Raw genomic sequence first — 26,538 nt, 5'->3', positions numbered from 1 at the left:
TCAAGAATGGCGTTGTTCACACCAGTATTGAGGAGTAGATGTGCTGGAGTCTGACGCTCCTGATTATGTGCCTCGCCACCAATCCTACTCTAGTCCCTGCTGGAGTAAGATTTGTGATCTAGTGAACGCAGCCGTTTGTCATGAATTTGATGAGCAGCTGTCGACACTCCCACGTCCCCGCACCACCCATTTTGTTTTAGCTAGGCTAAAATGGTGTGAGAACGCCAAAGGTCGCAAAATTTTCCGAGTTCCACCAAAATTATCCAACTTTATAAAGCTTTTATGCCATTCTGGCGTACAAGCTTTGAGGAGTCCGGCCATTTGTCTTTTGCTTCTTGCAGCACTATTCACCTGCAATGTAGCAGCGGCACACAGCCATCTTTAACTACGCGACCCGTGTCTGGTCCAAAGTCACCGTGGTGGCCAGCACCTCTGTATACAGCTCTGATGGCAAGAAGGCCACTTAGTCTATACATAAAGAAAAAAAGATGGGCAAACATACATTAGTTTACAAAAAACATTAGTTTAGAAAAACCACGACTAAAAAAATGCAGTATGACCAGATCATGTGAATAAAACCCACATATAAGGCCAGTATCACACCTCTGACATTTAGGCCTGAGTACTGACTGCGATGTCTGGTACGGCTGACCTGAGCTCGGCTGACACATACTCCTAAATTAGGTTTTTGAGTTTAGGTCAGGTAGATAGAGCTATAGTGGAGCAATGGGAAGAGTGGTTTATTTAGAAAAATTTATTGTCACTACTATGCGAGTGGCACAGCGGTGCCAGCTCTGAGCGTGGGCAGACGTCTCGTGGACAGTAATTGTTGGTGAGACAACTGGCTATGTATGTAGGAATATCTTTTAGTCTTGACTTTGCGGAGACATGAGGCAGATGCACTTCAATGTGTTGTTATGACAGTTTGCATCTTAAATAGGTAAACCGTCTCTTCCTATTAGTTTACGTCGTGATCAGATCATTTCATGCCTCTGGCTTCCTGCACTTGCAAATTTGCAGAACAGTTCTAGGGCCAGGAGATATTTCTGAGCCTGCGACCACTTCCTGTGATGTTAGATCAGATGTGAACACTGCCGATCTGCCTCTAATTCCTCCTACTTTCTTCTTTGATTAGGACTCGCAGCCATCACCCTTGGCTTTGCTAGCTGCCACCTGCAGTAAGATAGGAACTACAGGAGAAAACCAAGGCACCGGACAGCAGCAGATCATCATTGACCCCAGCCAAGGTTTAGTTCAGCTTCAGAATCAACCACAGCAACTGGAATTGGTGACCACCCAGCTGGCTGGCAGCGCTTGGCAGATTGTGGCTGCTGCACCCCCGGTTTCAAAAGAAGGCAGCATAGCACAACAAGGGATTTCCATAGCTGCCAGTACAGCAGCGTCATCGAATAACACCAGCGAGAACGCATCGCCGTCAAAATCCAAACCAAGCAGTTCTGCTGCCGCCCCGGGACAGTTCCAAGTGATCCAAGTCCAGACTCCTGGGGGGAACGTACAGTACCAGGTCATCCCACAGATCCAGACTTTAGAAGGCCAGCACATTCAGATCAGCCCTGGAAATGCCACCGCACTGCAAGATTTACAAGGTCAAATACAATTTATTCCTGCTGGCAATAATCAGGCCATTATCACGGCTGGCAACAGAACAACATCTGGAAATATTATTGCGCAAAACTTAGCAAACCAAACTGTTCCTGTGCAGATTCGTCCTGGAGTGTCGATACCATTGCAGCTGCAGACCATTCCTGGGGCTCAACAAGTGGTGACAACCTTACCCATAAACATAGGAGGAGTGACTCTCGCCTTGCCAGTGATAAATAGTGTAGCTGCTGGAGGAAGTCCAGCACAGATTGTTCAACCCACAGATGGCGGAGTCACCAATGGAAATCAGCTGGTCTCCACACCCATCACAACTTCCTCTGTCAGTACCATGCCTGAATCTCCCTCCTCCTCCACATCCTCAACCTGTACGACCACCGTGTCTACGACTCTGACTAGCAGTGATACGCTGGTCAGCTCTGCTGACGCAGGCCAGTTCACCAGCACAGCGGCAAGTAGTGAGCGTGCCACAGAAGAATCCCCGTCCTCGGTCACAGAGGCAGAGAGCCAGAGCGGCACTCAGCTGCAGGCGAATGGACTCCAGAACGTGTCCGAACAATCAAATTCTCTGCAGCAGGTGCAAATTGTAGGACAGCCCGTCTTACAGCAAATCCAGATCCAACAGCCTCAGCAGCAGATCATACAAGCCATACCACAGCAGTCATTTCAGCTGCAGTCAGGACAGACCATCCAAACGCTGCAGCAGCAACAGCTGCAAAATGTTCAGCTCCAAGCGTTAAGCCCAACCCAGGTTCTCATAAGGGCCCCAACATTAACCCCCTCTGGTCAGATCAGCTGGCAAACAGTGCAGGTGCAGAACATTCAGAGTCTTCAGAACTTACAGGTCCAGAACGCCGGCTTACCGCAACAATTAACCATAACCCCGGTGTCCACAAGCAGTGGCACTACAATTGCACAGATTGCACCGGTTACAGTAGCTGGCACACCGATCACGCTCAATGCTGCCCACTTTACATCTGTACCTAATCTGCAGACAGTAAGCGTTGCTAATCTTGGTGCAGCAGGCGTTCAGGTACAGGGAGTACCGGTTACAATTACCAGTGTTGGAGGTATGTGACAGGGGAAAAACCCAGTTGTAATCATATATATTCTGTATGTGTTTGACGAAGTTATTTGTATATGATTAATCCGGTTTCACAGTATGGACCACAATGTCTGCACCCAGCCAGCAGGTGTCCTCATCCAATCTCAAGCTTCATAGGCGTTTGAGGGAGTTCAGGTCAGGAGACCCTTGGCCGATGCTGACATCGCTGTCTTTACACAGACTGTGAATGACCTTTATAGACATTCAATGGGCATAATGGAATAAAAATAGTTTGTTCTGCAAGCCATGGTCGTTCAGTTTAGGCTCTGGATGAGGCCTAGTTAATATGGATGTCAGAAGTCATATAGTATTAGGAGCTTTTTTTTTTTTTTTTTTACTGGGGCAATGACCGCTTGTGCAATCATTGATAATGTTCATGCAAATGATTGTTCGCTTCCTGAACTTATTTTCAATGGGAGATCAGATAAGTCACCTTATTGTGTTAGTTGGCCCAAAAATTATTGTCGGTTGACAGCACAACTTGTGTAAGCAAGGGATGCAGTGCTAATGTCAATCATTTCACACAGATGATTTTGGTGTGAAAAACTCAGAATTGCTGCTAAACATTAAGCTGCATTTACACTGAAAGATGATCATGAACAAGCGTTCTTAAAAATGATTATCTTCCAGTGGAAACGGGCTGCAAATGAGCGTGCAAAACGCTCGCTCGTCTGGTGAAATGATCTTTTGCACAGCGCAGAAGATCCATCTTTCTCGGCAATAAACAGGACTCACGCCGGGTAACATGGCAGCCTGTGCACACTGAGTGATATTAGACAGATCGCTTGATGCACATTGTTTGCTTTGGTCGGCCTGTGTGAACAGACATTTAAACATCCATCGATCTGTAAAGATTTACTAATCAGTGGTCATATTGTGCCACTGGTCGGTCCCTAAGGCTATGTGCAGATGAATGTAGAAATTATTGGACCAGTCAATTCCACAAAGTGTGGACACTTCACGTATGGATGCCATAGCACTGTATCATATAGAAACATTTTTTTACTATTTCTCTATTTTTAATCTTTTTTTTTTTTCCCCAATTCTGGTCTCTACCATCACGTGCCAAGAAATTAAGTTTTTTATGTAACCTGAGTTTGTGCTATAAGGTCACATGAGACAGCAGTTCGCAGGCTTGTACGAAATAATTCATTTTGCTTTTTTGTTTTTTTTGAGGAGTAAATAAAACTTTGAGAAAAACTATTTTAGATTTCACTTACAGATGAGCATCTCCGACCGCTGTAATGTGCAGATGTGAGTTTGTCATTCGGCATGTAATAGCAGTGAGAGGGCTCGTCGGCTGGGACACTGATATTGTCACCAATCAGTCCTGGTAATATCACTCTACAAAAAAAGTTCCAGGCATCTCTTCCCCATAGGAGCACATGCGGTTGGCGGTGATGACTTCGCATTACCGCACTGTCGCCATCATACAGCCTGAGCTGTCAGACGTGTTAAGGGATGGAGTTTGCAGACTTATCCAGTAAGGTCTTTGCTCCGTCATACTCGCCATTGCTCAGAAGTAATGTTAGTTCACAAATTGGACCAGTCTGAGGTGCAAGCCCTAATAAATATTCATGAGCAACGACACAACTGTCGCACTGCAAAATAATATTTTATGATTTGCCAAAAAAATTGCAATTGGTTAACAGATTTTGCATTTTTTATTTTTTTATTAAAGCATACAATTTGTACATTTACTAAGGCCAGTCAGTGTTCACTAAGTGCATGGATCGTAACAATTTTGGTGAATCTCAGGCAGATCGTGTGCCCCAAACTGAAATTTACACTAGCTATGATCTGGCATAGATTTCTGCTATAATTTGTCACTTTCCCCAATTTTTTAGAAATTTGTAGTTGAGAAAAAAAAGCGAAAAGTTGTAAATTTGTCTTGTAAGGAAGTATGGCTTAGGTAAACTATGCAGCTGTTTAATTGTGGTGCCCAGCTCGTCATAAGTTCTCTCCCCACCCCCTTTGTCTTGAGGCTAGGACGACACTACTTCTTTTGTGAGTCTCAAGAAGTCCCTGTGCCTTCATCTTTTCCCTGTAGCTTAGTCTAAATTTTGCTTTTAGTACTCGCAGGTGAATACTGAGCTAGAATAAAGTGCTGCAGAGCTGGAATCCCAGGGCTATTTGTACAGCCATCAGCACCTATAGTTGTAATTTTTATTTTTGATAAAGTTTATACACATCTCATCTTATCCTTATTGCTGAATTTGTTGCATTTTTTTTCTTAAAATCAGGGCAAACTGTGATATTATATGATTAACCATTCTAGACTGAAGTCTCATTTGTGGCCTTGTTGATGTGCAGTCATTATTTGGCAACTTTGCACTTTTACTAAGTGACTTCAATTGCATTTCGGTCCCTACATGCGGCCTGAACCGAAAGTGGATTATAAAGAAGCATCTGTTTTAAAACTGGGCAAACCATGTAAACAGAAAACTCTCTTCTTTGGTAAAGATATTTTGTCAGCTAGTAACCAGCATTTAGTGTAAACTGCTCTTTTAAACGCGGGTATAACTACAGTGGGTGCAGGCGTTGCAGTTGGACCTGCTCACTTTGATCCACATGAGAAAACTAATGGTATTCAAAAGATTGCATAGTCATGTGATATCGATGACTTATCCATAGTATCAGATGAGTTAGGGTTCAAGACCCCCACCAGTCAGCTGATACTAGCTTCTGCAGTGAACATATTGAACAAAGCTGCACTGTGCAGGTCTGTTCCTTGTGTAGTTTCCACTTCTGAGCGCTGCAGAGTAACTAACCTGATTGTTCGATGTGTCAGGTGTTGGACCCCAATCAATCTGCTATTGATGACCCAGCCTATGAAAAATTTAGTGACACATTCTCTGACCAGACAACCCCTTTGAAGACCCATGATGGCTTGGGGCCAACAAGCTTAAAGTTACTCAACTGCGTTCAAGATTTTAAAGAGGACCTTTGACTAGTTTGAGCATGTTACACTGGCCACGTCATGGAATAGTGGCTGCAGAGCCAAGTAACACATAGGTTTTTGTTTTTTTTTAATTTCTCCTCTTCTATAATCTGTTATAGTCCATTACCAGAGGTTTGTTTCTGGGAGCATGTACTTTTACCCCTGCATAAGGTTGACCAGTCATGAGCAGATAGCAACACACGGAGGGAAAAAAAAGCACGCCGTCCTTTCTTCACTGACCGCCGCAACTCAATCGATCGTGGTAAAATGGTGTTTTTATTTATACCATTTTGGGATAAATACAACATTTTGATCTCTTCCTACAGCATTATATACGCAGCGACTGCACATTTGTAGTTTTTTTTTTTTGTTTGTTTTTTAACATTATTTTTTAATGGGGGAAAAGGGGTATAATTCAAACTTATTTTTTTAAAACTTTTTTCTTTTACTGTATTTGTCAGACTCCTTACAGGCTGGACCTTGCGATCATTTGATCGCTTGTGCTATGTACAGCACTAACCACAGTATTGCTGTATACAGCAAAAAACATGGTCTCCTTCTGGGTTTCAGTGGAGCTCTTTGATGACTAGCACGGAAGGAGGTCTTCAACAGCAAACCTTCGGCGCTGATGGCCATATAGAATGACGCGCCTGCATGACTGACAGCTGGTGGCTCCCAGGAGGAATAAAGTTCAGGATTATGATTGGGTGACCTCATGCAGGGGTAGAAGTACACATCCCCAGAGACAAACCTCTGGTAACGCCCATTTGTACTATAACATAAATTTATAATCTAAACTTTACAAGCTATTATCTCCACAATGGAGAGGAAAAAATCAAAAATATCTTTAACTCCACTCTGCAGCCTCTATGTGGCTTCGAAAGGATGACTTCTTATTTCTCCTTTTTAAAAAAAAAAGTTAGAGCTTTATCTCTGGGGGCGCGTACTTTTTACCCTGTGTGACACAGACCAATCATAAGCAGGAGGCAACATACAGGGGGAGAAAACAACACCCACAGTTAGTCGAAGAAGGAGAGAAGCATTGAGTGAGATGAAGGCTACAAGAGCTCTACTCCCCTCCCGCACTTGTAATCTCAGTAGATGCCATCAGTGAGGAGAGTAGATCTTACACATATCTTACACAAAGAAAGCTAGCTGAGCTTCTCGAAGGACGAAAAAGTAAGCGAACAAGGTGAAGAATCTCTGCGAATGCCCTCCTGGTTGAAGGGGAAATTATAATCTAAACTTTACAATATCTCCACATCAGATATGAGCAATAACAAATCTGTCTTATGCAGCTCTGCCACCACTATTCAATGATGTGGCCAGTTTAATATGCTTGGTGAAAGGTCTTTAAAGCTTTTTATTATTTTTTTTAAAATGCTACCACTGATGCAAACAGCTGATCTCCCTGGTTTCCACTCACTGCACCCCCAGGAAATGCCTGGTTTTGTTCAGGAAAACCTCAGCCAGTCCAGCGTTACCGCTGCTATTGCTACTGAAGAGAAAATTTTGTGTTACATGGCAGCGATTCATAGGTATGACCTCCCATGTAATAGAAGATCAGCCCACGTTCACCAGAATGTGAGCTGCTCTCCATTGGAGCTTTATAGATAGAGCATCCTCAATAAAGTCCACAATTTTAAGATGACCCTCAAATAAGCCTATGAAAACTTATTTGGGAAAACTGTGCCATGGTGTCCTTATACATTCACCCTTTTCAGAACATTGTTTTAATTTAATTTCTACAGGTCAACAGCAAGGAGCTGATGGCCTCAAAGTTCAACAAGCTACCATAGCACCTGTGACCGTGGCAGTAGGAGGACTAGCGAATGCCACCATCGGTGCTGTCAGTCCTGACCAGATAACACAAGTGCAGCTTCAACAATCCCAACCATCATCAGATCAAGAGGTGCAGACAGGAAAGAGACTAAGAAGAGTGGCATGTTCATGTCCCAACTGCAGAGAAGGAGAAGGAAGGTATGGAGCATGACACGCTTATCTTCCATCTGGCTGTCGTACATGTCTTCCCATATTTTGCTATTTTATGACTCCTTTTAATCCCAGCTGTTTTTTTCTGATTATTTTCAAAGATGGCCAGTGGTAGGTATTTGGTGCATATAAATCTGTTTATTTTCAGATATAGGTTTTACCATATACCAATTAGTGCATATTCTGACGTAAGGTTGTATGTATGTTTGCCAAATGATAGTACGGCCAATTTCAGTCATCCATTCATGGTTCAAACTCGGACCATGAAGCACGGACTGGCCTCTGGTGTCCTGAGCCGAACTCAACAGCCTCATACATGCCCTGAGATGTAGCTGGCTAAGCCAGCCCCCTTCTGTGATGCAGGTACTGGAGATTGACCTGCTAGTAAGCATTTCTCACCAGGTCTGTGTCTTCACCAACTGCACCCAGCAGTGGTTATCATATCCTTTGTATGAGGCACCCCATCTTGTGGCCACTCTAAATATGATTTTGCTTTTAATGTCACTAGGGATGCCATAGTATTACCAAAAGTGTATCGCCAGCACTTTAATATATGTGTAAGGCATGTGAGCTGGTCATATAGTTTTATTGACTTTTTCCTGTTTAATGACAAGAGTAGCTCTAAACCTTTTTTATAAATGGCCCAAAAGCTAGAAAAGTTTGTGGCCCTAGATGATAATTGGGTACATGACCTTTTGTTGTCCAAGGGCAGCATTTTCTGATTGTACTAATTCCTAGAGCTATAATACTGGGAGAACCAGGAGTTAATGGTATATAAAAATATTATTTATTATTGCTCAATAAATACAAGTGTAAATACATACAAAAAAAAGTAGATAAGGGCTCAACAACAGCAGACAGTGAATGAAGCCAAACCCGGAGACACAAATCCCCCACATTATATCACTATGGAAAGTGCAGTGCAGGTAGACATCACCATGGTAAGGTATGATCAAATAGATTACAATGTCACAGGACAGTGCCAAAGAGAAACATGTAGTCATTAACCTTACCGGCCAAAATGGGGTCGTGTACACCAGGGGAGGCGGGCTGGAGAGAGCCTCAACGCGCGTTTCGCAATGTGTTCTAAAGCTTTCTCAAGCTCCTGGTTCTCCCACTAACTCCCACTAACTTCGTGCATGGTACGTTTTTTTAGTATCATGATACTGGCCTGTTATGTTTTGATAAGCTGCAATAAAACTTGAAAAGATATGGCATAGATAGGTTGGGGGTTCCACTTTTCAGGAGAATGGGCATCTCCTGCTCCTTATTGTCACGCCAAAAAGGGCCATAAGCTTTGAAGTTTCCGGAAGACACAGGATTTTATGCAGCCAACTTGTCTCTTCTTCTTTTAGCCATACAACTGCTGAATGAAAACAACTGTTGAACTGTATTTCCGTACATGTAGTTTTGTCAAAGGAACAGTTATAGAAAATGCTCCTAGAATTGCTTGTATAGGAAACTACAGAAATAATTAATTAAAACATTGTTGCACAAACATTTAGCAACTTTTGACTTTCCTGAAATATAGGCCGATCTTAGCAGGAGGGCATGCTCTAAACCACACGTGTCAAACTCTTGCCCATGGGCCAAATCTGGCCCCAGGGTGATTATATTTGGGCCCCGACACCAGAACCACCATCCCTATTATTATTATTATTATTATTATTATTATTATTATTATTATTATTATATATATTATTCTGTATGGAGGACCATGTGAGGCCCATTATACTGTATGGAGAACTATTTGAGGCCCATTATTCTGTTTGGAGGACCTTGTGAGGCTGATTATTCTGTATACTGGTTGGCCCGCGACTTTGTCCAAGTTTTTCATTTTGGCCCTCTGTGTGTTTGAGTCTGACATCCCTGCTCTAAACAGACAGACTCACTGTAAGGCTATGTGCCCACGATGCAGAAATGCTCAGGATTTTTTCCTGAGCGTTTTTGCATCTCCCTGGCAGAAAAAAACGCATGCGGATTGTACATGCGTTTTCCTGCCAGGGACATGCGGAAATGGAGCGTTATTCACATGCATTTCCGCATGCGGGTGACAAGTGCTTTCCAGGCGATTTTAGCATCACTTGGAAAGTGCTTGACAACTTGGTCACACTATATAAATCCATGCAGCCGGCATGGATTTATATACTGTGACCCGAGAGAATGTTAAAAAATAAAAAATAAATATATACTTACCCTCCGATGGCCCCTGCAGTCTTGCTGCGCTCCTGTGCTGGCTGCCGGCAGATCGCGGTACGCTGTACTGAAGGACCTGCCATCACAGGTCCTTTCTTTTACAGCTTTTAATGGTACCTGGGTGTGGATGAGACTCTCCTCTCCTCTCCACCCGGGTACCATCCACACATTAGAACGCGCCAATTACGCAAGTACAGATGCAGTCTTGCGGAATTGCCGAGTTCTAATGCAAGTCAATGGCGGCGAAAACGCAGCGCTTCCGCAAAATAATTGGTAGTGCTGCGTTTTTTTTTCCGCAAATGATAATCCGCAGCGGAAATTTCCGCAGCATGTGCACAGCACATACGGATTATCATTGGGGAACATGGCAGACCTTCTACCAAGCATTTTTTAAGCGTTTCTGCAGCGTTTTTGCCGCTGCGGAAACGCTTAAAAAACGCATCGTGGGCACACAGCCTAATTTTTATGCAAGAAAGTGGCGTAGATCAAGCAGCCCATTACTGCAAAGTTTGTAACATTGATGTACATGCAAGCAAAAAGATTCACCAAATTGAAGAGATGTGTATCTTTTATTAAATCTTGCACATCTTAATTCAGTGGACTTTTCATACTAAACAGTCATGATTATCTCCCAGCATTTTTTTTTATTATTGAACTTTTTCTCTTTGCCTTACAAGGTAGATTTTTGTCAGGAAACCTAATTGCAGAAGACTAACGCTGAGCTAGCACAGCCTCTGCTTGTGTTTCCTTTGTTTCCCTTGCAGATGTGAAACTGTACCCCCGCCCCTTTAATAACCTGCATGCTGCAGGTGAAGCGGATCTAGTGTCGGGGCGTGTTTTTTTTTTTTCATGGTTTTGGAAATGCACGCTTCTTTTCATTCCCACCTGTGTCTATTTCTAAAGCCACACAGATATGTTAGGATGCTACTATAATAGGCTTTATTCTGCACCTTCAGACTTCATTTCTGATTACAAGTACAGCAGTGACTTTAACTATCAATTGGTTTTACTTTTTGTATATGTAGAAAAATAATGTAATTCTGTTGTACAACTAACTGAACTTCTGACACATACATGATATACCATAATTAGGATTACATATCATTGCAGGATCTATGTGGGTTTTTCTTTAGCTCCCTCATTATTGCTATTTAAAGGAAATCTGTCACCAGATTTTTGCACCCCTATCAGAGAGTGGCATAATGTAGGGGCAGAGACCCTGATTCCAGTTATGTATCATGTGCTGCACTTTTGATAAAATGTATTTTTTATCTGTTGCAGATCTAAGAGTTCTCTGAATGCTGAACTCCGTATAACCCGCCCCTACCACTGATTGGCAGCTTTGTATGTACACTGTGCATAGACAGAAAGTTGCCAATCGGTGGTGGGGCGGGGGTTATACAGAGCTCATGAATATGGAGGACTACCTTCCTGAAGATTTCTTAGTCCTCTAGTGATAATCTCCTGCTGATAAAATGGTGTTTATTTTTAATCAAAATTACAGCAAACAGCCCAGTGAAGTTACACATTGCTGGAATCAGGGTCTCTGTCTTTACATTATGCTGCTCTCAGCTTAGGTGGAAAAAATATTGCGGCAGATTCCCTTTAAAGAGAAATAGGATTCATCAGACAGGTTCCCTTTAAACTTGCCTAAGTAGCTATAATGTCCTGTCTGCGTAATTCCCCATCTATGTTGTTTTACATGTTTAGAAGTACTATAGTACATTGCACTATTATGATCGCCCCACTATCTTGTGGTGAGGGTCTTAGCTTGATTGCCATAGTCCGTGACACCACTTTGATTGGGTCAATAGAATTTCTGATGGCTGGGGGACCGGTCTGCAGTCAGCATTGGGGACTCACATTGAACTTCAGGGCTGTCTATTAAAGAGTACCCATCACCAGTCTATGGCTGCCCTTTTTACTTAAGAAAAGAGGAGTAGCTTCAGAATGTGTTGAATTTTCTAAATAACATCTATTGATAAAAGAGGTCATAATTGGACAAGTTTGGTCAGATCATCAGGGTTGTGACCCTCTTTGACCCTCCTTGCGATGAAAGGGCAAGGTCTCGCTGTTTACCTTAACCCAATTCTGCTGCATATTTTACGAAGCTGTTATCTGCATTAAAGCTGTTACCATTCATTAATAGCCTAGTAACATATGTGGCAGCACTCTGTTAGCGCAAAGAGCCAGATCTCTTGCTTGAACAGCAGGGAGGAAAGCAGAGTGTGGCTGGGATCAGACCACCCCGAAGTTCAGATTTGACTTTTGCTAAAACACTGGGTCATTTAGGGGGACATTAGGGACACTTTGGACCACTTTTAATATGCATTATTTGGAAAATTCACAAGTCTGAGACTGCTCACTATTCTCTTAAAGAGATCCTGTCACTTGCTCAAAATTGATTCTGCCGCTTTTTTCTGTTTTGCTCTGCGTTGCTCATTTGCAGAGGTATTTACATTTGATGCTTTTGGAGCGCACCATGTGAAATCTCTTCTTTGCAGTCCAACTGGGCATTTCTTCAGAGTCTTCTCTGGGGGGGTGTGCTCTCGTCCTTCCACCCCAGACGCTGCCCATCACCGCTCGGCAGCTGGTCTGGCAGTCTGTGTATCCTATGTGATTTATATACAGCATTCTGTTTCTCCTGTGTAATGTATATAGCAGTTTCTGTGCCTCCTATGGGATGTGTGCAGCCGTTTCTGTGCCTCCTATGGGATGTGTGCAGCCGTTTCTGTGCCTCCTATGGGATGTGTGCAGCCGTTTCTGTGCCTCCTATGGGATGTGTGCTGACGTTTCTGTGCCTCCTATGGGATGTGTGCTGACGTTTCTGTGCCTCCTATGGGATGTGTGCTGACGTCTCTGTGCCTCCTATGGGATGTGTGCAGCCGTTTCTGTGCCTCCTATGGGATGTGTGCAGCCGTTTCTGTGCCTCCTATGGGATGTGTGCAGCCGTTTCTGTGCCTCCTATGGGATGTGTAAGTCAGTCTCTAATATCTCCTTTCCTATCCGCTCTGTGTGAAGCTGCATCTCATAGAATTACACTGCATATTCTCTTATAGATGGAGATAACAGTTAGTGTGACTCGGGAGAACTGCAGCTAATCATTGTATGGACTTGCCTAGTATATCACTGCTTTGCTCCTGTGCAGTATATATAGCCGAGAAGAGCTCTTCAGCAGTATGGGAGGACAGAGCTGTTGGGGGAGGGGAGGAGTCTGAGAGCTGCCAGCAGGGATCTGATAAGTGATGTCATCCTGTAGTTGTCAGGAAGTCAGAGACTGACATCCTGTCTACACATAACAGCATGGACTGATGTGGTTGTCAGACAGGAGATCACCTGTCTATGATGAAGGGGGGGTGTATAAAAACAATTGACCTGGGATGAAACAAATTACATAGCCAGAATATGGCTGATGAATTAGCATTATATGCGCAAAATAAAATGTCAAAGCAGGTGTGTCAGCTAAGTATGCGTTGATATGTATAGCTGATGTATATTACAGCTACAGACCCGTGCTCTTGCTAGAAAAAAGACTGCCTATAAGACATGACCTAATAGAGTGCTGATAAGTGGTCTGTTTTACTTCAGTAACTGACAGGCAATCAGAGCATCAAATTGTGACATTCCCAAGTGTGGTTAAATAAACGGTTAAATGAGGCTGTGTGCCCATGTAGCGTTTTTCAAGCGTTTATGCTGCGGAATTTCCGCAACGTAAACGCTTGTTAAACGCTAGGTAATCCGCACCCCATGGTCCCCAAGGGGATTCCGCATGCTCTATGCACATGCTGCGGATTTTTTTTACAAAAATCCGCAGCATGTCATTTAATTTTGCGGAAGCGCAGCGGAACTCCCGCCATTGACTTGCATTGAGATGCATAGAAACCGCGACTGTACATTTTTACAAGCGGCTTCTATGCGTCTCTATGTGCGGATGGTACCCAGTTCTGGAGGAGAGGAGACTCTCATCCAGACCTGGGTACCATTGTACCTGTATAAAAAGAATAAAATAACAAATAAAGTTTATATTCACCTGTCCGGCGGCTTCTCTCTGAATGCCGGCATCGCTTGAGGACCTGCGGTGACGTCACAGTCATGTGACCGCAGGCCCTTCACCGCTCTGTCTCGCGATATGCCGGCATCCAGGAACCAGCCAGGAAGCAGCGCTGCAGCCTCGCCGGGGCCTCGGGGGTGAGTATAGCTTTATTTGTTTTCATTTTTACGGTTCACACTATATAAATCCATGCTGTTTGCATGGATTTATACAGTGTGACCTAGTTGTCAAGCACTTTCCAAGTGATGCTATCGCCTGGAAAGCGCTTGTCAATCTGCATGCGGAAACGCATGTGAATCCGCATGTGGATCCGCATGTATTCTGCAGGAAAAACTCATGCACAATCTGCATGCGTTTTTTCTGCCAGGGAGATGCAGAAATGCTGCAGAAATTTTCTGCATCGTGGGCACATAGCCTGAATGTTCATAGTTTTATTAAGTTTTTTTTTTTTTCTTTTGTTCCTCCTCTGATGCCCTGTGTAGCTAGATTGAAAAGTAGAAGGAAAGTCGGTAGAAGAAAAAATTGGTTACAGGTAGTCTCCCAGCACAAAATGATTGTTCAAACCAAGCACAGGTGCTCAGTGCACCCGTGGTGTGGTGAAGAAGCCAGAAAATGGTGGAGGTGGATGGAAAACAAGTAGGTGGAAAGGTGCACTCAATAGTTTGTCCATGCCAAGGGTGCACCGAGTACCTGTGCTTGGTTTGAACAGTCATTTTGTGCTGACAGACTACCTTTTTAAGTGGATCTGACAGCGATCAAAAAAATAATCTGTTAACACCATGAAATCACCTATCCCAATGATGATGCTGTACTTACTTTATATATCCATCCCAGAATGGCTCTATAATCCTTTCTGAAATCTCAGCATTACAGTCAAATTACACACTGCCAGGTTTTAGGAATCTTAAGTATATTTTTACTACAAAACTCAATCAACCAAGGTGGATGAAGCTGTTTTCACTGTCCCCCTCCCAACTTCTGCTGCTGACATCTTGCACATGCTCAGTAGAAGCTGCAGTCCCCATAGCACTACAGTAAGAAAGAGTCCGACATCCAGCAGCAGTGTGTGCGATAACGACATGGAACACCATCTGTTGCAAGAAACAAGGGTGACTCCGCATATGTGTATGTGATATCTATGGTGGATGCATCCAGACTTCAGGATGGCATTGGCTGTCAGTCACAGCGCTGGGGGTGGGAGGGAGGGGATGAAACTGATGATTAATGAAGTGTGGGGAGTTTTTAATGACCTTACATGAATGGTTAAATGTTTTTCTATTGACAGATGTGCATTAATTCTTACTGTCCGAACAGCAAGCAGCATGAATCAGTCGGGCTCTGTCATTTCATTCAGATATGTTTTACTCTGAAACCCTGTGGCATTTCGGAAAAAAACATACATCTAAAAGTTGTACGGGAACTATATAAATTGGGTGACTAGTCCAAGAGCCCAGACCTTTCTTGACGTGTGCGTGTGTAAGGTGCCTTATTGACTAGTCACCTGGGCTACATGGCCCCTGGACAGCCTTTAAATGTATGAGGGGCGTTCATTAAAGATTTCCCCTGACCCACTTCCTGTGGACTGAGAGCAATGAAACTTGGTACAGTTATTAGTCCTTCCCTACATAGGTGCCACATAGGGACACACACTTCTCCCATCTCTTTAAGCAATTGTAATCACCTCTCTTGTAGAAGTCGACAGGTTGCTCCAAAAGCCACGTTGTGACTTCCAAAATCAGAGTCTCATCACCTGGAAAATGCTTGCCCTTCAAAAATAACTTCATTTTTGGGAAGAGGTGGAAGTACGATGGTCCGAGGTCGGGTAAATAAGGGGAATGCGGTAGAATTTCAAAGTCACAGGAACATGCTTCCATTTGGGCAACATGTGAGTTGTGAACTGGTGCATTGTCTTGCAGAAGGCGGACATCTTTAGTGAACATGCCACGTTTCTTGGTTTTGATGGCCTCCCGCAATTTCCACAGCAGTGAAGCATAGTATGCACCAGTGATCATGGTACCCTTTGCTAGGACCATCAATAGTACTCTGTGCTGGTCTCAAAATACTGTGAGCATGACCTTGCCTGTTTGGGCACGTGCCTTCTTTGGAGGCAGTGAGTCATGATGCTTCCATTTAGTCTCAGGATCATAGTGATGGACCCAGCTTTCATCCTGTGTGATCAGTCTGTTGAAAGTCCTCCTTGTTTCTATAGCACATCGTCAATAGAGCCTGAGAACATTCAACTTGTTCCTGCTTCTGGAAAGGTGTGAGCAGCCGGGAACCCAGCGAGCGGATACCTTATGCATGTGAAGATGGTCTTGGATGATTTTTTTCCACGGACCCCACACTAATCTTGACATTTTGCGCTAGGTGGCGAATTGTTACGCGGCGATTTTCCAAAATGGCGACCTCCACTTGCTGAATGGTGTGTTCATCAATAGCAGAGGTGGGTCGCCCTGAAATTGGAGCTGTTTGAACCGAAGTCTGACCACATTTCAATTGACGATGCCAGTTCTTGATTACATCATATGATGGGGAATCATCACTATAAACATCTTTCTTCTCATCGAACGTCTCCTTTGGTGTGTGGCCTTTCAAGTAAAGGAACTTAGTGACTGCTCTGTATTCCACTGGGTCCATTATGAAACCTCGCACAACTTCAGCACCTGTAAAATCAAGATCATTATCAGTTCTGAGTTGCAAATTGGCACATAACCTCTAGAGACTGATATCATTACACGGCGCCCTGTGATAAATAGAAGTGGGTCAGGGGAAATCTTTAATGAACGGCCCTCGTATGTTTTCTCTGAAACTATGCACGGTTTCAGAATGAACCACAAACGACTAAAGTGACAGAGCCAGTGTCTGTCATGCTGCTTGTGGTTCGACCAGCATGAATTGACTTTCGCTTTAAAGGGAATCTGTCAGCAGGTTTTTGCTACCTCCATCTGAGAGCAGCATGATTAGGCAAAGAGAAGCTGAATCCAACGATGTATTACTTAGTTTACTGGGTGCAGCCGTTCTGACACAATCAGAGCTGTTAGATTTACAATGAAGCAGAGCTGAGAAAGCTCCCCCCCCCCCCCACACCAGGCTCTCCATGTATAAAGTCCATAGACAGTGAGCTGCTTATCACGGGATGAGGGGGCTTAGCCGGACTAGTGTAGTCCAGCAATGTTGACCTCTTTGTAATAAATCCTTCACAGTTAGTAAACAGCACATGCTGACAAGTGACACATCCCTGAATTCTGTGTTTCAACCTTTATCTCCTGCTGTGTTCAGATTACAGAGCAAAAACCTGCTGACAGATTCCCTTTAAATATGCAGGATACAAATTATATAATGGCTGGAAATGGTTATTCTCCATGTACTGTAAGGCAGCGCTAGTCATCATAATGGGGGATACTCGCTGCACCGGGTCAATTAAGGCACATAAGCAATGTCCTTCCGATAATTCACAATGCAGTTTATTATTTTGTCATAAACCGCTAATCACACAGTCCATCTTAGTATACGCCCGGCATGTTTACACCTATCACCTCCGGGAGCTTCTCAAGTGGCAGACCGGCATATTACACACATCACAATTCGGGAGCCTTTCCTGCGACAGATACGTCCACTTGGCTCCCGTTATAGCCCTCGGCTAGGCAACAACATAAATGTTCATATAACGCAGCGTTTTTACCTTTAGCGGGTTTTTGCTGCTACAGTCCGTTTATTCCGCCACCACTGTGGCTTTGCGGCTTTCCCAGGTGGGGGTCTCTAGCAGTCGTCCCCTCGTAGGCTACTGGTATGTCTTCCACACTTGACATCCAGCCTGCGCCTTTCAGGGTTCTTCACCAAGCCAGCTCTCCCTCAAAGGCCACTGACATCCACGCACAGGATCCAGGCTCGGCCTTTCAGACTGCCAGGCTTCACTCTCGGCCTCACTAGGCCTCTCACAAACGGTGTCCCACACACACTGAGCACAGGCCTCACGCCTCTCTCACTGAACACATCTGTCTCCCATCAAGCAGGGTTTATATATGCATCCCGTGCACACACACACACACACACACATACTGACAGGACCTTAACTGTGTGCATAAGGACCTGTGTGATGTCACGGTCATGTGACCAGTCAGTTAAAGGGGAAGGTACATAGTCAGGTAAAACACATCCTGGACCATTTACAGTAATGCTAGCAAGCTGCTGCATTACATATCCCCCCCTCTGTTCAAACTTGTGGGGTTGAACACATAATATACACAATAACATTATAACCCCCAGCTCACATAGAGACCATGTACTTTACAATTGTGCTACTCAGCCCCTGGAACCTTAGTCAACGACATTAGCCCATTCCTTAGGGACCTACCATTTGTCACTGTCACTGACTTCGTCAGGTCACCTTTCCGGGTCGTAACCTTGTCAGAGCTCCCCCGCTCCCAGCGGTCAGTTGTAACCTTGTCAGGTCTCCCCCGCTCCCAGCGGTCAGTCGTAATCTTGTCAGACCTCCCCCGCTCCCAGCGGTCAGTCATACTGTGGTGTGACTCACATGCCCTGGTATCTAAGGTCCGGTTCGACTCCGTACTGTCCCGTCCTCTATGGGGTCGTTTGTATGGGCTGCTCAAACCTGAGTTACTGGAGGTCTCACTACCTCTAAACCCACGCCCACTACTCTCAGGACTTCTTGAAAGGTCCCTAACTCCAGCTGTAGCTGTTCTGTTATTTAGGGGGCCCTTTCTCTGTCGGGTCTCACTATTTCTAGACGGCTTCCATCTTCTGCTGCTCAGATGATGCTGTCTATCTACTCGCAGTCTAGCGAGATTCAATTGTTCTACCTCCTGCAGGTAGGTCACTCGGTACTCAATCAGCATGCGTATATATTCTAGGCTTTCTTCTGTTCCTATAGCGGAGAAGGACACCATGCCGTCTTCGTCTGGTATCCAGTCCTGATGATCACGTGGACTGCTTACTTTCACCACACCAGACTTCTTGACCATCATCTGCATGGCTCGACCGCTTCTCCCAATGAGCTTTCTCAACAGAACATGAGGCACCCGGATGACCTCTTCACGCATACTGTGAGCTTTCCTCATCAGCTCCAGTTGTCTAACGGCTTGTTCCGTCTTCAACCGGAGAAACCGCTTCGTGCGAATATATCGCCAATGCATATCACTTAGGATCGCCACCCTCTTCACTGTGACTTCGGTCATGGACAGAACCACCAGCTGTTTAGCTTCGGAGGTCAAGTACACCTTACAGGCTCCCACAGCCTTCTTAAACTCTTCATGCACGGACTCACGGGTGCATTCTTCCCTCAAATCCTCGGGTACATCTACGAGGCATTTGTACCTAGACGTTTCGGTCTCACCAGTAGTTTCCAGACGATCAACCAGCTCAGGGTTCAGGGACAACTGACTTTCAGCTTCTTCCCCCTGTATGCTTACCCTGAGCTGACTCACAGCTACAAATTCACGAATTTTCGTCTTGACCACTTCCACTTCATATTTATCTTCTGTTACCATGCTCTTAGCTCTCCTCAGGTCCACCTTCTCATGGTATAAGGGAGTGAGTGCAACGTGTTTGCCCTTTTCCTTCTCCAAGGAGGCCTCGTTCATCGAGTGATACTTTGTCAGGCGACTTTTGAGCCCGGAAACCTCTTCCTCTAGTTCTGTCACTCGCCTCTCAGCGGCCCGTCTCTGAAGCTCTTCCTGCTTCAACTGCTCTTTTAACAGTAGAGTTCTCTCAGACCTCTCTTGCTTCAAATGGGCCTGAAGCAATTCCTTGAGCTCCCTGATCTCGGCTCTTCCACCGAATCATCCAAGCTCGCATCACTCGAGGAGGTATCTGCTTCATACCGGCCATCACCAGCGGCCAACTCCTGGCCCTGGTCTGTGGCTTCTCCGATGGACTCCTCCATCTTTTTCCGCTCAGCTTCCATCTTGCTGACTGTTTCTTTAAGGCACGTCTCCGCCCTCTGGAGAGTTTCACAGGACATCTGTAGCTCCTTCACCTGAGCTTCCAGACCTAGGGTCTTTCCACGGAGATCATCATTCTCCTCACGGGTCTCTTGCAGAGTGGTCTCACTCACTTGGCGTACTTGCTCTGCACCCGCCTTATCCTCCTCTAGTTTTTCTTTTACCTTGAGGAGATCCTCATAATCTCTCTTAAGTTGTTGCAGTTCCATACCGAACTTTTCATCACACTCCTTCTTGGAGTCACACAGCTCCTGGTTGAACTGTTCACGCAATCGTTCTAGGTTTTGTTCACGCCCAGCAACTTCATGCTGCAGCGCCTCTTTGAGGGCAGACAGCTCTAACTGTACCAGGGAGAAGTGATCTTTCACCTCACATAACTCCTCTTCACACACCGCTTTGTCAATCTGTAATTGAAAAACCTCCTCCTTGATTTTGCAGCGGTCCTCCTTAATTCCGTAGAACATTTCCTTCCAATGGTTAATTTCCGCGTTGCTTCCCTCCATGTCTCGCTGCCAGTTCCTCATAACCTGGTATATTTTCTGCTGTTCAGATTCCAGGTTCAGCTGGTCTGAGGACACGTTCCCCAGGTTTTCCCTTAGTTGCTGCACGTCACTCTGATACTGCTGCCTGATAGGCTCCAGCTCTTGGTCATGACTGGCCGCCTCCTCTTTCAGGGCTGTCAGATCCTTCTGACTCGGTACCGTACCGGAGGTTGCTACTGGCAACATCACCTCCTCTTCTACCTCTAATGGAGGATCCACACTTAAAGCAAAGGCACACAGTACTACATTCTTTTTATTTTCATTCTCAGCCAAGTCTACGGGAGCACCCTTTTTGTGGCCCTTGCGCCGTCGACGACGAGAGAGGGACTCTCTCCCCTCCTGACTGACCTCTCCTTCTACTTTCGTAGTGTCACCGTCAGCTACGGGGTCTGTGTCACTCCCCATGGTGTTGTGGACTAACAGGTCACCTCCCACTTTGACGTCACCCCCTTCTACTGGAGGTACCCCGTTATCAACGGTCACATTGTCATTTTTAGGAGGTACAAACCCACAACCAGTAACAATTTCCAGTTTTCTGCAGTCCACACTCTTGTGAAAATCCGCCCCTTTTTTAGACTCTGCCCCCTTTTTAACAACCACACCGGCAGGGTAATTTTTACACAAAAAATCAGCAGTAGTCTTAGGACTCAGTTCACAACATCTCTTACCACCTCCCCGGGCACTCTGGGACAACACTGGCGCCCCCGGAGAGTTCATAGAATGGTCCACTGCCGCCATTCCATATGGTGCCCACAGCTCTTGTGGTTCCTGCACCATGTCCAGTTTCATGTCCAGTAGACGTTTCTCATATATGCGGTCTGACTCATCAGACCCATTTGCTGCTCTGTTCACAGCCATCGCGGTGCACTGTTCACACCAGAACTTCACCGCTCTCCCCGGAAAATTTTCGTGGCCCCGCTGAACCACAGCAAAACCGGATTTGAGTGCGACGACAACCTTAGCAACCCCGCCGAGTTGCAGCCACATGCTTTAAACTTTGAACCCCGCCGAGCCACAGCAAACCAGGTTTGAGTGCGACGCCAATCTTCGCAACCCCGCCGAGTTGCAGCCAGATGCTTTACCACACTCGTCGACCTGTGTCGTTGCCCCTAGCAACCGGACTGCAGCTGCCCCTAGCAACCAGACTGAAGCTGCCCGCACTCTCGAACCATATGTAAGGCAGCGCTAGTCATCATAATGGGGGATACTCGCTGCATCGGGTCAATTAAGGCACATAAGCAATGTCCTTCCGATAATTCACAATGCAGTTTATTATTTCGTCATAAACCGCTAATCACACAGTCCATCTTAGGTGTAAACATGCCGGGCGTATACTATCACCTCCGGGAGCTTCTCAAGTGGCAGACCGGCATATTACACACATCACAATTCGGGAGCCTTTCCTGCGACAGATACGTCCACTTGGCTCCCGTTATAGCCCTTGGCTAGGCAACAACATAAATGTTCATATAACGCAGCGTTTTTACCTTTAGCGGGTTTTTGCTGCTACAGTCCGTTTATTCCGCCACCACTGTGGCTTTGCGGCTTTCCCAGGTGGGGGTCTCTAGCCGTCGTCCCCTCGTAGGCTACTGGTATGTCTTCTACACTTGACATCCAGCCTGCGCCTTTCAGGTTTCTTCACCAAGCCAGCTCTCCCTCAAAGGCCACTGACATCCACGCACAGGATCCAGGCTCGGCCTTTCAGGCTGCCAGGCTTCACTCTCGGCCTCACTAGGCCTCTCACAAACGGTGTCCCACACACACGGAGCACAGGCCTCACGCATCTCTCACTGAGCACACCTGTCTCCCATCAAGCAGGGTTTATATATGCATCCCGTGCACACACACACACACACACACACACACACACACACACACACACACACACACACTGATAAAATCTTAACTGTGTGCATAAGGACCTGTGTGATGTCACGGTCATGTGACCAGTCAGTTAAAGGGGAAGGTACATGGTCAGGTAAAACACATCCTGGACCATTTACAGTAATGCTAGCAAGCTGCTGCATTACAGTACACACATCAGCTTATTCTGAAAACAAAGCTGAAATGCCAGGCCCACTTTAAAGGGCTGGTCCCTACTCAGACAACTCCTCCTTCTCAATTACTATATTTCCCCTTTGTAAATTAACAGCTTGCACTTACCTCCGGTGCGTCACCATCGCTGGAACAGAATTCTTATGTCATGTGAGCTCTGCTGTCAATCAGCAGCCGTAGTAATCGAGAAGGGATTGTCCGAGTAGTGAACAACCCCTATATGCAAGTGCTCAATTAGATTACATCTATATACGCACATGGTTATATATTGTTAATGTTAAAATTATGCAAACTGCAAATAGTTGGATACTACCTGTCATAATTTGTTGTTTCTTGTTACATTTTGTACATATCCAGTAGTAATCAGGTACTGACTACATATGTACATGTGTGTGTGTGTGTGTGTGTGTGTGTGTGTGTGTGTGTGTTCTCATGACTACTTCTTCATAGTGAATAGTGAAAATGAGATTCTAAAAGTTTTTTTTCTCTCTCTAAAGTTGCCGCAATGAACAACTTTTAATATTGACCAGCTCCACATATGTATTTGTTTTATTAGAAGCAGCAGTGAGCCTGGGAAAAAGAAACAGCATATCTGTCATATTGAGGGTTGTGGTAAAGTCTATGGGAAGACATCCCATCTGCGAGCCCATCTTCGTTGGCATACTGGAGAAAGGCCTTTCGTATGCAACTGGATATTTTGCGGAAAAAGATTCACCAGAAGTGATGAGCTGCAGAGACATAGAAGAACTCACACAGGTACCATTTTAGCTTGTTTCTCTACTCTATGAAAGCTCTGCCCTTTTCTAGGGCTAAATGGACTGTGAGCGCCATCTTTTCATATGGGAACTAAACACAGGGGTGGATAAGGGTAGCCAGGGCCCCGGACAGTTCAGACTGTGTGCGCCCCCCCCCCCCCCCCATGTGATAGGTCAAGTACAATAATGCGCCACTCACTGACGCAAGTATATACCTTGGACGAGTGCAATTCGATAGAAAAGGTATTGCAGTTGGATCAATCTTATTCAATGAGTCCGTGTAGATCTGAGGTTTTTTTCTCCGCTGTGTTTGGTTTGAGAACGAAATCGCAGACTGCTATGATTTTACTCAGAAATCAAACAGTGCGAGAAAAAAATACAGATCATCAGAATGGCATTGTCAGAATTTTTACGGCTGCATTGTAATTCTATAACATAGACAACTGTTAATGGTCCTGTAAATGATTACTAGCTGCTGAGTAAAAAACGGATTGTATACGGATGACAAGTGAGAAAAAAATTGCCCCACTTTTCTGGATGAGAATGGGACTGATTTTTTTTTTTTTTTTTTTTTTTTTTTAAAGCCCCTTCACACTGCAGCCAATTTCTGTTTTTGCTCCCCTTCTTCCCACAGCCATAACTGTTTTATTTGTCTGTCAAAATGGCCGCATGAGGGCTTTTTTTTTTTTTTTTGTGGGACGAGTTGCACTTATGAGCGACACCATTGGTTTTGCCATATTGTGTACTGGAAAATGGGAAAGAAATTCAAAGTTCGGTGAAATTGCTAAAAAAGTGCAATTCCACAGTTTTTTTTTTTGTGTGTGTGTTACCATGCTCACTAAATGCTAAACCTGACCTGCCATTCTGATTCTCCAGGTCATTACGGGTTCGCAGATGCCTAACATATATAGGTTCTTTTTTAAGTGGTGAAAAAAAAAATCCAAAGTATGTTATTAATACAAATGGCGCCATTTTCCGAGACTCATATTGTTGCCATTTTTGCTGATCTGGGGCTGGGTGAGGGTTTATTTTTTGCCGAGCTGACTTTTTTTATTGATACCATTTTGGGGTAGATTAGATGTTTTGATCACCTGTTGTTACATTTTATTGCTATCATGTGCCCAAGAAGGTGCAGGCTCCGCGCAGGAGCCAGTGCCAAAGGGAAAGACATGACTGAAAGCCAGAGGCTACAGAGAGGAATGACGTTTATTTACTCCAGGTAGCGGGGCTCAGAACGTTATTAACCTGCAGATTAACCCCATATCTGCATGTTAATAGTGTTTGTTTTTTTTTGTTTTTTTTACTCCTCTTGTTCCCTTTTAAAGGGAATATGTCACCCTCCTGGGACCTATCAAACCTCCAATATGGGCATACAGGTTGTAGAAATGTGAATATATACCTACCTATATGGCCAGTATTAGAGGTCTGATTGCTGTGTAATAGCTTTTTATTAACTTATTTGTGCTAAGCCAAGAAATCCCCACTTACTAGCCCTATTTCCATGCTCTCCCCACCTCCCCTGCATGTCACAGGACCCTGTTATGCGCAGTTCCCAGCCGAATCCCGCGCTGTTTCCTCTGTACGGACGGCGCTCTTCTCCCTGCCGCCTGTGTAGTCGCTCTGCCTTCCCAGCGGCTGCGCACAAGTTCCCCGCTGCATAACACTACACAGACGGAAGGGAGAAGAGCACCGTCCGTACAGAGGAAACTGCGCGGGATCCGGCCAGGAACTGCATGCCACAGGGCCCTGTGACGTGACGTGAGGGGAGGTGGGGTGACTATGGAAATAAAGCTAGTAGGCAGGGATTTCTTGGCGTCCAGGGGACGCCAAGCTTAGCAGAAATGATTTAATAAAAAGGTATTTCACAGCAATGAGACCTGTAATATGGGCCATACAGGTAAGTATAGATTCACATTTCTATCACCTGTATGCCCATATTAGCGGTCTGATAGGTCCCAGGGGGTGACAGATTCCCTTTAAAGGGTTTGTCTTATTTCTAAAGATAAGTTTGCAGTCACTATGTGAGACTGCTGAGCATGAAATGGTTACAGTAGTATAAATGCACAGAAGTCGAATTTGTAGTGGTGCTCTGTTGTTGTGGATGGAAGTGTGATTGAAACTACATGAGTCAAATACCCCTCCACCTTGGCAATGTTACTTGCATAATGTATTTATGTTGCACATGAAAAGCTCACAGTGAAATACATCTAATCTATACTGGACTGACTGCAGACATTCCTCTAGTCCCCATATCAAATTAAAGGGGTGCTCCAGAATAACTAGAGAAGCCTGCAGTCACTCTGAGACTGCAGAAAAGATGTATGTACACACAGCTACATTTCCAGGATGGGGAACACAGTGTGCAGGGGCAATTGCCCCATGTAGTTTCAATAACACTCCCATCCCCCACATTTTATCCACAAGTTTTAATAATTGCAAATTGCCCCTTTCCCGTATATACAGAGTGCTGCTGTCTGCTACTGCTAGTCTGCCACAAAAGTAACTTTAACCAAGTAGTGGCAGATCCAGTACCCACCTAATGACCCAGGCAGCAGCTAGTGATGTTCCAGGCAAGCAGGGGCAGCTTGTCCCACAGACCATTCAGGCGCGCAGGCCGGCTACAGCGCCATTAGAAGCTCCTCTCTGGCGGAGAAGGTAGGCTTTGCTTAGGGACTTGTGTAGACACGCCCGCTCTCTGTATGCTGGCTACGTTCTGCCAGACATAATACAGCAGGGCAGGACCTAAAACTAACTGCAGCACCAGCGGTCCCCATACGGATTATAATGGGGGCAATCACTTTTTGAATCATGGGGGCCGTCCGGAGCATCGGGCCCCGGGCGGTAGTCCAGATTGCCCTCATTATAATCTGCCTATGACTAAACATATACTAAAAAAGACTGCTAAAGTCACCCTCAAAATAGGAGACCAAAGGCCACAAATTATTATAAACACACACAGAGGTTGCTAAAATTGTGATAGATACTTATATTTCAGTCCTGAGGACCCGATCGATTGCACTACAGTCATCATGGGGTGTTTTGCGATTTGTAGTAACAGAAAACCTTGTTATTCAAGTAGTTTGTATGAATCAGGCTTAAAACTTATGTCATCACATTTCACAATATAAACTACATATATTAATTAGATCTGATGATATCTGATATTAATAATTAGACCTGATGATGCTGTTGTTCATGCTATGAAAATCTGTTACAATGGCTGAATACTTTTTGAAAGTTTTCCCATCTATTAATATAATGATCTTTTAAATATCAAGAAGGAACCTTATAAAAATTATGAAGTCGTTTTGACATGTATTT

The 26,538-nt window shown here is 44.8% G+C and overlaps 1 protein-coding gene across 3 annotated transcripts in view; it reads left to right on the top strand.

Annotated features, from left to right (window-relative positions):
- The window catches only part of SP4 (Sp4 transcription factor), a 31,294-nt gene that overhangs the window by 2,160 nt on the left and 2,596 nt on the right, over positions 1-26,538 (top strand). For all 3 annotated transcript variants that reach the window (XM_073677784.1, XM_073677783.1, XM_073677782.1), the window contains 3 exons: positions 1,136-2,690; positions 7,418-7,646; positions 23,019-23,218. In XM_073677784.1, the coding sequence (XP_073533885.1) occupies positions 1,136-2,690; positions 7,418-7,646; positions 23,019-23,218 (1,984 nt within the window). The remainder of the gene's footprint in view (positions 1-1,135; positions 2,691-7,417; positions 7,647-23,018; positions 23,219-26,538) is intronic.

The sequence above is a fragment of the Phyllobates terribilis genome, unplaced genomic scaffold, assembly GCF_046119375.1.
Source record: "Phyllobates terribilis strain yellow unplaced genomic scaffold, ASM4611937v1 Scaffold_4__5_contigs__length_816908805, whole genome shotgun sequence".
In the NCBI taxonomy this organism is placed as follows: domain Eukaryota; kingdom Metazoa; phylum Chordata; class Amphibia; order Anura; family Dendrobatidae; genus Phyllobates; species Phyllobates terribilis.
The sequence above is the reverse complement of the archived record's forward strand: the minus strand, read 5'-3'. Positions and strand labels throughout refer to the sequence as shown.